We start from the raw sequence: 11,494 nt of genomic DNA on the forward strand, positions 1-11,494 counted from the left end.
AACCACTGATCAAAGACCATGAGTATCATTCACAGAGAGTTGGGGAATGGCTGCAATCACAGCATTGTAAGATGGTGACAGATGTACCCTTAAGCCCCCTCCTCGATTTAGAGATGGTCTTTCCCTTTTCACATTAATGGCCTCCTCCTCTTTCAATTATGACGTTGAAAGAGTGTCCACTGGCCTGTAGGTGTAAATAGATTGTGGAGTCCTGGCCTGATGTTAGCTCTTCTGTTTTGTGCCACTGGCTTCGCCAGAGGTTGTTTAGTTTCACCGATGTATAAATAAGGTAATATAGATCTTTATTGTCATTGTTACCAGAACAATGAAACAAACAAAATATATAAAAAAATCTACAGGTACAGTGTAAGGAGTAGGATCAGTGCAGTATAAAGTGTGATGTGATTGCTTGTATTGCACTTTGAGTAAGGGGTAGGAATGCTGGTTGCTATTGTACAGTTATATAATAGAGGTATAAAGTCACAGCAATTCACCAGGCACTTAATGGTGTACAATATATAACTCTATTTGTGTGGAGGGACCCGATCTTTGGAGTGGATACATTTTTGGCGCAGCGTGTTTTGGGGTTTAAAAGCCGCAGAGAGAGAATGTTCTGATACTTATGAGACATAAGGGATCACTGAGGGTTTTCGCTTAGGCAGCAGTTGTCCTTTTTTCCTGGATCGGCTGGAGCTTTCTTTAGGCGCCTTCCCAGCTTTGACAAATGTCCAGCTGGGATAGCTACATTTACTCAGAGCCTTCTTGATGTGATGTTCTTCTGCTTCCCTGGCCGCTGTGTCTGTGGGGATGTGTTCGCTCTGTGTTGTAGCATCCTGATGACACCCAGTTTCTGCTCCTGTGGATGATGAGAGTCAAACCTTAAACACTGATCCGTATGCGTAGGTTTCCGGTACACATCAGCTTTTAGATGTCCCTCATTACTGATGGAAATCTCAGAGTCTAAGAAGGCTAACCTGCCACTTTTCATATCCTCCCTGGTGGAGTTAATGTGATCAGTGAATTGTGGTATGTTCTAACATTTGATTTTCACCCATCCATATACCTGAACCAATAGCTTGGTGGTGTTCCAGGGTAGGATAACCAAGCCCTCTTTTCCATTTCTTCCATTACAGTTTGGCCACAGTGGGTGAAACTGGGGAACCCATGGCACAGCCATGTTTCTGCCTGTAGTACTGACCTTTGTGTGTGAAATTTACAAAAGAAGGTTAGGGATGAAAAATCTGACTATTTTACCCCCCAAAACAAAATGTAATCATAGTTTGTGATGTAAATTCTGTTCATTTGATCTAAAATGAGGTCAGATAATTGTCACAACTGTCACATCCAAAAGTTCTCCTGGCATTGTATGAAAAGCAAAAAAATCTAATGGTTTTGAATTACACAGCATCAAGTAGTCAGTGTGCAGCTTGTATAACAGTGTAAATTTTCAATCACAGACCGGAACAGAAACACTTTCTAGACACAAATAACTGTTTCTGCGTCAAATTAATATCATCTAAATACATTACAGATGAGAGGAACTGATAACTAGCTCCAAGTGTTACCATTTTATTAGCCACCAGCCACTAGCTTAATAAGAGATAGCCAGTATGGGCTACAAACAGTTCAGTGACTGACATTAGCGTGTGCCTTGGACAGGTTCACATTTAAACAGGTCAATATTTCAATGTTGTTGAAACCGGGCTTCACGAGGATGTCAGTTAGTAAGATTCTTCACCAAGTTTTTTCCCACTATTGTTCATGTGTACAGCAGTTACTATGGGAGGGAGGGGGCTATTTGGATAACTGTGTGCACCAGTGTCCTGCCAACTTGTTTGGCAGCTGGTGGAAGCAGAGTTGGCATTATTGCAAATGAGTATCTAGCCAAACGGTTAACCCTGCTCAGAACATATACGACCTACTGTACTCACATACATATAAAATACAGTTGTTTTAAGAATTCTGAAGTCAATAGGTACTGCAAGTATCAGTTCTCATCCCTAATTGAACCATGATGCAGCGAAATGCATGATATTTTCACTGCATAAAAAAGGCTATTAGAGTGCAGGAAAAGGACATTCTTCATTTTTAAAAGCACTTTCTACTCAAAAATTAAACAATGAACAAATGAAGATCAAAGACACTTAAATACATCACTTTATTGATTATTAACAAGTACATGTTTTATAGATTTGACACAATGATACAATGTCCTGCGTTTGATAGCTCAAGTATCAATGGATGAAAGAAAGCTCAGATATCTGAACATAAATGCACTGAAAGCATTATCAAATAATAGCGACTAAGTCAGAGTCCCCAGCAGCTTCGCCAGCTGAGACGCTCAGCTCCAGCAACTTGTTTAGACCCTGGGGGTGCCTGCCAGACTGATGCATGAAGGGTTTTCTATCAGAAGAATCTTTTAAATGATTTGACAGTTTTTAATGACACTTGACGCCTTAGACAGCCTTCTTGCTCTGCAGCTGTTTGGGCAGCTTTCTGCGGTCCTTCATGGCGTTCCTCTTCCTCTTCTTGCTCAGGAAGTTGTCCAGTTTGCTGCTCTTCTTCAGCTCTTGGTATTTTTCAGCCAGCTGCAGCTTTTTCATGTCAGCTAGAATCAAGAATAATTGAAAGAACAGTTATTAAAACTTCCACTACCTTCACAGATACTGTCACTGTTTATTTTTTACAGAAATGAAAAGAAAATCAATTCTTATCAACGTTTCTTTTTTCATGATTGCCATCTTAAATCAGAATCAGAATACTTTAATAATCCCTAAGGAAATAGTCTAAGTCACAGTTGGGACCACAGGTCAGTGTATTCCTAATGTCAGTCCCAGTGTGAATAAATGGGAAGGAATGCTGGGGCCAAATACTTAGTGAATCAATAGATGTGCACATTGAAAATAGGCATTCTGAGATCTAGTGATGATCTTCTTACATTTCTTGAAGAAGAATGGTTTTCCACCCTCACTGGCTCTCTCTCTCTGCTGTCTCTTGAACTGCAGCTCTCTCTCTCTCTGCTGCTCTTTGCTCTTCCTTGCTTGGTCTTGGTTTTCCTGCACAAAGTCAAAATTGACATTAAAAAGACCTCCGACGAATAGAACCATGCAAAGTAATTGTAATTGTTTCCATTTATTGTTGCTACCGCGCACGCACGCACGCACGCACGCACGCACGCACGCACGCACGCACGCACGCACGCACGCACGCACGCACACACATTATAACCCATGCAAAGAACAAAAAACACACCCCTGAAAATAGCCAGTTACACAGACTGGAGTGAAAATCACTGGAAAAAGCAGCAAATGTTTAAAGAAAAACTTTGAGAGCCTGGAGAACTGTTGCATGCAAACAGAATATTGATGCTGCACTGGCCAATTTGATGTTTGATGACCTCATGCAATGCATTACTATAACATGTAAAGTCAAAGTCAAATTTATTTATATAGCACATTTAAAACAACAACTGTTGACCAACCTGCTGTACATTTAAGACAAAAGAGATAAAACATAGGAAGACATGATAAAAATTTAAGGAAGAAGAATAAAATGAGAAGATCTGGATAAGAAATAATACAAGGAATAAAAGTGGGTTCAGGTTTCAGGTTTTGAAAGTGTCCAATGTCGAGGAGGTCTTGAAATGAAGGGGACGTTTGTTCCACAATTTAGGAGCAGTCACAGCAAACAGAGGTCTCCTCTGTGCTTTAATCTTGACCTCAGGGCAGCTAGGAGCATTTGATCTGCAGACAGTGATCTTGCAGGAGTGTACCAGTTTAAAAGATAAGAAAGGTATGAGGGTGCTAACCTCTGCAACATGCAAAAATGAATAATAAAATCTTAAAATCAATTCGAAAACTAACTGACAGCCAGTGTAAGGATGCCAGTATGGGAGATATGTGCTCTCGCTTGCGTGTGGCAGTTAGTAACCGTGCTGCAGCGTTTTGTTTTTATTTTGTTAAATTGCAAAGTACTTTTACACATACTGCTGAAAATGCTGTTTGCCAACTACAAGCAACAGATTGCTTGCTGGTGCAGCCCTTTAAGAGGTCTGTAGCAACAAGAGGTTGATGATGCATGCTCCTTATATTGCACCTGCTCCTTTGCATGGTACATATAACTGCCATATATCTGGTAGATACTTATGTTACTATGTATATTCCCTGTGTGTAGTTAGCTCTATAAGTCTACTTTTTGGCTTCTCTTTTTTTCTTATTCTAAAGGAATCTACACGCTGCTAACGGAGAGATGCCAAACTGTGTTTCACTGTTCTTGTAACAATAAAGATCTATTCTACTCTATTCTCTTCTATGATTTCATAAATCAACAAACTGAAATGCTTTTCAAGGAAGATGCTTAAATTGTAAAACTATTAATGCGTTTCTAGTTTTTCTTGATAAAAACAAAAAAACTAAACTGCATAATTAAAAGTGAATGAAAGGCAGCAAAGACTCACCATCCTCTTCAAAAGGAACTGCAGTTTCTCCTTCGTCTGGCTGTTTTTCTTTATTCTCTTCAGCTTTTTCTGAACAATCTGCAAATAACGAAAATGGTACCACTGTTACTCTTCTCACACTAACTGAAACAAACAAGTTTTACAACTGTTATCATCTTAGATTTTTCAGCCTACAGTTAAAAATGTCTTTTTTGTTTCTCTTTACATTCAGCACATTGTCGTTCATTTTCTCACCTCCTTCTCTTTGTGTCGGATGTCATTAATGAACTTATAGGTCTTCTCAAAAATCTCTGGTTTGTATTCTCCAGACAAGTCATCAAATCGAGGATCTCTCAGCGTCTGGAGGACAGAACAAAAACCAAATCTGTATATACATGAGTGCTTGTGCATTGAACTCAACACTGGAGATTTTCTCCACTCACTGGTTTCTTGACGGGGATGACCTGTCGGAGGAATGGTGCTGGTTTCTTGGCTGAGAGTTCCACTGGCCTGAAATCACAAGCAGACCGTAAAGCCCTGCAGGATTTAGATGAGGAAAGTCTAACAGTTGTCTAAGCAGGCTGAGAACGTTCACCTGTTCTTGTTTAGTCGTTTCTTCTTGCTGGACTCGTGACTCCTGTTGCTGCCATAGGCAACCGTGTTGTAAACTTTGGTTCCCACCTGGTTCTGCAGTTTTACAATGTTCTCAAATGACATGTTGGACAGCTCTGGAAGGGTTGAAGAAGACAGAAGGGGATTTTTTGCCAGAGAGACACTGCAATTAGTTATCACGCGCAATTATACATTCAGCACTATATTGGGTTTGTGGCAGAAAAAGAAAACAAACGGGGGGGGGAAAAAACCTTGAAAAAACCCCCCAAAAAGCATACAGCAGCTGGAACACAAAAATATGAAAACGCACAGATACATAAATCAACAATCTGTGTTTGTGTGTGTCTGTCATGAAAAGTACTTGAAAATGAGGGTGGGAACCCTATGCTGGTCAAAATCCTATTTGTCAGGGCAGTTAAATGAGGAGCACCACAACAGGTGGTGGCCAGTGAGAACACGAGACGAAAAGCACTGTGTTTGCTAGTTAATTCGCCTGCACTGAAAGTAGGGCTGCACGATTAATCGTTAGAAAATCGCGATCTCGATTCATGCTTATGTGCGATCTCATTTCCAAATGACAACGATTTAAAAAAAAAAAAAAAAAAAAAAAAAAAAGACGACGACGATTGTACCACATTTTGATCCGGGACATACTCTGCATGAAAACAAGCGCTCACTCTTCCTGCTCAACAAATGACAAGGGCGGAGCCTTATACCACGTGATACAGAAGCTGTGCCGTGTGATGCTAAAATTAGCAGGGAAAAAACAACGGAGAGCACGTCAGGGATGACGAGAAAGTGACAGGAGAAAATCCGTCCCGGTCAACCACCCAAACATCAATAACGGGAACCTTATACAGCGCTTCCCTATACCCGTCGAACTCCCACAGGCACAAAGAAATTACGGAGGCTATCACTTATCACCTGACCAAAGATATGGCTCCCATCAACACTGTGCAAAACGAGGGATTTAGGAGAATGATCAACACCCTAGACAAACGCTACACAGTGCCGTCCCGCAACTATTTTTCTATTGTTGCACTACCTGCTCTGTACACGCAGCGTCGAGCAACGGTGGAGACGGAATTTCAAGCAGTACAACATTTTGTTGTTTTTATGTTTATTTATTGTTTTTATGTTCAGTCTCAACTGTTACGAAGTTGATGTGCAGTTAATAAGTGCAATAAATATTTATACTGGAAAAGAAAATCGTGAGAGAATCGTGATCTCAATTCTAAGCCAAAAAATCGTGATTCTCATTTTATGCAAAATCGTGCAGCCCTAACTGAAAGCATGCTCTGATTGTAGGTGGCTAAGAAAAAAACAAAATAACAACAACAAATGGATGTTAAAAAATTCCCAATGGTTCACACTAGGGCTGTTCGATATAACGATATATATCAGATGACGATATAAAAACATCTATCGTTTCATTTTACGCTATCGTTTGTTTCGTGGTGTCGCAAAATAAACTGTTTACGGCAATATTTTTTCATCGTTTTGATGGTCACTGTAGTGGCTATATTCATTTCTTAAAGTTCTCTCTTTCTCTTATATTTTATATAACCACACTACTGACGGACAAGCGCCTGTTTTTATGCGTTGTGGTTAGCAACAACGACGGTAACACCATCGTGTGTCCGCTTGTTTATGTTCCACATAAACCTTTCACAATAAAGCTCAAGATCCTGTTGAGACTTTTCAAAATAAACTGAATCACGTGAAAGAGCAGATTATTTACGGATGAGAAGTAAAAAAGAGCCGCCAGGTCGAGCTGCCCGAGATTCACAGAATTTACAGAAAATGTTACATTTTTGTGATTTATATCGTTATCGGACGATGGAATTCTTATATCGGGATATGAGATTTTGGTCATATCGCACAGCCCAAGTTTACACTTCCTAACTGAACAGAATAATATCCTCTATACAAACAACATACACACAAACACACTTTTGTGGCCAATCGCACAAACAGGGCTTATGTCAGCACTTAAAGGTAACGTGGTTGTAATTATAGCTGCACCACCCATACTTAGCCACTTTACAAATGGCAGATGTAACCTGCAGGTCACGCTTCACCAGTTTGGCATCGTAATGTTCATATTCTTGAGCTGCAGACACACTCACCCTTTCTGATGTCTTCTTTTGTTTGGAGTTCATTGCTGCCACCAGCATCTTCTGGGTCATCATCACTGTTGCCATCCTCTTCATCTCCCTCTTGTTCTTCATCATTATCAGATTCCATCTCATCACTGCTATCTGATCGTTCCTCATCTTCATCAGTCTTTTCCTCTCCTATTTTGTAGCACTGATCTTCCTCCTCAGTCCCTTTTCTCTCAGTAATCAGTGCAAAGTTCCTCTCCACATCAGACGACTCCTCATCGCTGCTGCTTTCTAACCCTTTCTTCTTTGAGCTCGGCAGCTGTTTCTGTTTCTGCTTCTTCTTCATCTTTGTTTATGAGGTTGTAGTAGACGCAGAGAGCTACCGGAAACAAAACAAATATGAACTATTTTACGTGGTGCTGAGTTTGTCATAATTATTCAACCCTACAAAGAAAAAAGCGTTCTTAGGCTACGTTCACACTGCAAGCGAAAGCGCATCAAATCCGACTTTTTTGACCCTATGCGACCCATATCTGATCATGACAGTGTGAACGGCACAAATCCGATATTTTCAAATCCGATCTGGGTCACTTTGTATGTGGTGCTGAATCCGATACATATTTGACGTTTTAGAAAGCGACTGCTGTTTGATGGTCATGTCGCTTAAATCCGTCTTTTACGTCACGCAAGTTCGATTCCTGCCTGGGGCGTCTGTATCCAGTAAGGGTCCTAAGGCTAGACCCCCTATGCTAAGCAAGCCTACCGCAGACATGAGCGAGACAGATAAATATGAAGGCATGCCGGCTCGGACGTCGCCCGGATCAACAAGGTCCGCGTCAGGTGTTGAGGAACCAGGGCACCCTGACGAAAAGTGGGCTACTGGAACAAGAAGGCATCGGTGGGCAAGAGACGAAAACAGGGCGTTGTTGGAATGCTACTATGCAAGTAACCCCGGCGGAAGGGGCTACATGAATAGGATGAGGGACCTATGGATTCTTCGATACCCAACATCCACAATGACGGCAAACAGTGATCAGTGAGATGCTTGGCTACAAGTTGAACAGCGACAAGGGGCAGTACCCTCCATGGAGAAGGAGGCTAGAGGGCAAGATCAAAGTAGCACGGAGGGAGGTTAGCCAACTAACGGAGTTGCAGAAAGGTGCGACAAATAAGGTGCCTAAGAAATACAGCAAGCTGTCCATACCTGAGGCCTTGGAAACTGCCAAGCAAAGACTCACAGCCTTGGCCAGCCGCTTGAGGAGGTACACCAGAGAGATAGAAGGCAGGAGAATAAACCAGCTGTTCTCCACAGAACCAGCAAAGGTGTACTCTCAGTGGCAAGGGAACAATAAGAGAACAGCACCACCAAGGCTGGAGACGGAGCAATACTGGAAGAGCATATGGGAGAAGGATGCAACCCATAACGGCAATGCTCAGTGGCTAGAGGATCTGAGGGCAGACCACAGCGACCTCCCTGAACAGGGTCCAGTAACCATCACAGTGGCAGATATCCAAGAAAGGGTCTCCAGTATGAAGAGTTGGACAGCACCAGGGCCCGACATGGTTCACGCCTACTGGCTGAAGAAGCTGACTGCACTCCACGAGCGTCTGGCAGCACAAATGAACCAGCTGCTAGTTAACGAGAGACACCCGGAATGGCTAACTGAAGGCCGGACGGTCCTGATCCCCAAGGACCCCAAGAAGGGACCAGTCCCCTCCAACTACCGACCAATAACCTGCCTCAGTACTACATGGAAGCTCCTGTCAGGCATCATATCGGCTAAGATGAACAGGCACATGGGTCAATACATGAGCGGGACACAGAAAGGAATTGGCAAGAATACCAGAGGCGCAAAACACCAGCTACTGGTAGACAGAACAATCAGCCGAGACTGCAAGACCAGACTGACCAACCTGTGCACTGCCTGGATTGATTACAAGAAGGCCTATGACTCAATGCCCCACAGCTGGATACTGGAATGCCTAGAATTGTACAAGATCAATGGGACCCTAAGAGCCTTCATCAGGAACTCAATGGGGATGTGGCGTACAACACTAGAGGCCAACTCCAAGCCCATAGCACAAGTCACCATCAAGTGCGGGATCTACCAAGGAGATGCTCTGTCCCCACTGCTGTTCTGCATAGGCCTGAACCCCCTCAGTGAGATCATTAACAAGACTGGCTACGGATACCGACTACAGAACGGAGCAGTTGTCAGCCACCTCCTGTACATGGATGACATCAAGCTGTATGCCAAGAGTGAACGAGACATCGATTCACTGATCCACACTACCAGGCTATACAGCAATGACATTGGAATGTCGTTCGGACTGGAGAAGTGTAGTCGGATGGTAACAAAGAGAGGGAAGGTAGTCAGAACTGAGGGGATTGAACTACCAGAAGGCAACATTGCAGACATAGAGGACAGTTACAAGTACTTGGGGATCCCACAGGCGAATGGGAACCATGAAGAGGCCGCTAGAAAAGCTGCAACCACCAAGTACCTGCAGAGGGTCAGGCAAGTCCTGAGGAGTCAGCTGAATGGTAAGAACAAGATCCGGGCCATCAACACGTACGCCCTGCCCGTGATCAGGTACCCTGCTGGGGTAATAGGCTGGCCAAAGGAGGAGATAGAAGCCACTGACATAAAGACAAGAAAGCTCCTTACCATGCATGGAGGGTTTCACCCCAAATCCAGCACCCTGAGGCTGTACGCTAAGCGGAAGGAAGGGGGCCGAGGACTGGCCAAAGGAGGAGATAGAAGCCACTGACATAAAGACAAGAAAGCTCCTTACCATGCATGGAGGGTTTCACCCCAAATCCAGCACCCTGAGGCTGTACGCTAAGCGGAAGGAAGGGGGCCGGGGACTGGTGAGTGTCAGCACCACAGTCCAGGATGAGACAACGAACATCCAAGAATACATTAGGAAGATGGCCCCAACTGACCGAGTGCTCAGTGAATACCTCAGGCAGCAGAAACCCAAGAAAGAGGAGGGAGACGAGGAACCATCATGGAAGGACAGGCCCCTGCACGGTATGTACCACCGGCAGATAGAGGAGGTGGCTGATATCCAGAAATCCTACCAGTGGCTGGACAAAGCTGGACTGAAAGACAGCACAGAGGCACTAATCATGGCAGCACAAGAACAAGCTCTGAGCACAAGATCCATAGAGGCTGGGGTCTATCACACCAGGCAAGACCCCAGGTGCAGGCTGTGTAAAGATGCCCCAGAGACAATCCAGCACATAACAGCAGGGTGCAAGATGCTAGCAGGCAAGGCATACATGGAACGCCATAACCAAGTGGCCGGCATAGTGTACAGGAACATCTGTGCCGAGTATAACCTGGAAGTCCCGAGGTCAAAATGGGAGATGCCCCCAAGGGTGGTGGAGAATGACCGAGCTAAGATCCTGTGGGACTTCCAGATACAGACGGACAAAATGGTGGTGGCTAACCAACCGGACATAGTGGTGGTAGACAAACAGAAGAAGATGGCCGTAGTGATCGATGTAGCGGTTCCGAATGACAGCAATATCAGGAAGAAGGAACACGAGAAACTGGAGAAATACCAAGGGCTCAGAGAAGAGCTCGAGAGGATGTGGAGGGTGAAGGTAACGGTGGTCCCCGTGGTAATCGGAGCACTAGGTGCGGTGACTCCCAAGCTAGGCGAGTGGCTCCAGCAGATCCCAGGAACAACATCGGAGATCTCTGTCCAGAAGAGCGCAGTCCTGGGAACAGCTAAGATACTGCGCAGGACCCTCAAGCTCCCAGGCCTCTGGTAGAGGACCCGAGCTTGAAGGATAAACCGCCCGCAGGGGCGTGCTGGGTGTTGTGTATACACACATACATACATACATACATATATATATATATATATACACACATACATACACACATACATACATATATATATACATACATACATACATACATACATATATATATACATACATACATACATACATACATATATATATATATATATATATATATATATATATATATATATATATATATATATATATATATATATATATATATATATATATATATATATATATATATATATATATATGGCGAGTGGCTCCAGCAGATCCCGGGAACAACATCGGAGATCTCTGTCCAGAAGAGCGCAGTCCTGGGAACAGCTAAGATACTGCGCAGGACCCTCAAGCTCCCAGGCCTCTGGTAGAGGACCCGAGCTTGAAGGATAAACCGCCCGCAGGGGCGTGCTGGGTGTTTTTTTTATATATATATATATATATACATACACATATATATATATATATATATATATATATATATATACATACACATATATATATATATATATATATATA

The 11,494-nt window shown here is 43.2% G+C and overlaps 1 protein-coding gene across 1 annotated transcript in view; it reads right to left on the reverse strand.

The window, feature by feature from the left end:
* Positions 1–2,149: 2,149 nt before the first annotated feature.
* rrp36 (ribosomal RNA processing 36) overlaps positions 2,150–11,494 on the reverse strand; it is a 12,720-nt gene continuing 3,375 nt past the window's right edge. Inside the window, exons 2-8 of the mRNA XM_085355514.1 lie at positions 7,177–7,531; positions 5,031–5,163; positions 4,879–4,945; positions 4,691–4,795; positions 4,457–4,534; positions 2,939–3,056; positions 2,150–2,608 (exon numbers count right to left, since the gene is read on the reverse strand). Coding sequence (XP_085211640.1) covers positions 2,457–2,608; positions 2,939–3,056; positions 4,457–4,534; positions 4,691–4,795; positions 4,879–4,945; positions 5,031–5,163; positions 7,177–7,498 — 975 coding nt within the window. The 5' untranslated portion in view covers positions 7,499–7,531 and the 3' untranslated portion in view covers positions 2,150–2,456. The remainder of the gene's footprint in view (positions 2,609–2,938; positions 3,057–4,456; positions 4,535–4,690; positions 4,796–4,878; positions 4,946–5,030; positions 5,164–7,176; positions 7,532–11,494) is intronic.

The sequence above is a fragment of the Diplotaxodon limnothrissa genome, linkage group LG6, assembly GCF_057381915.1.
Source record: "Diplotaxodon limnothrissa isolate DT_005_m linkage group LG6, D_limnothrissa_male_GT1.1, whole genome shotgun sequence".
Classification (NCBI taxonomy): domain Eukaryota; kingdom Metazoa; phylum Chordata; class Actinopteri; order Cichliformes; family Cichlidae; genus Diplotaxodon; species Diplotaxodon limnothrissa.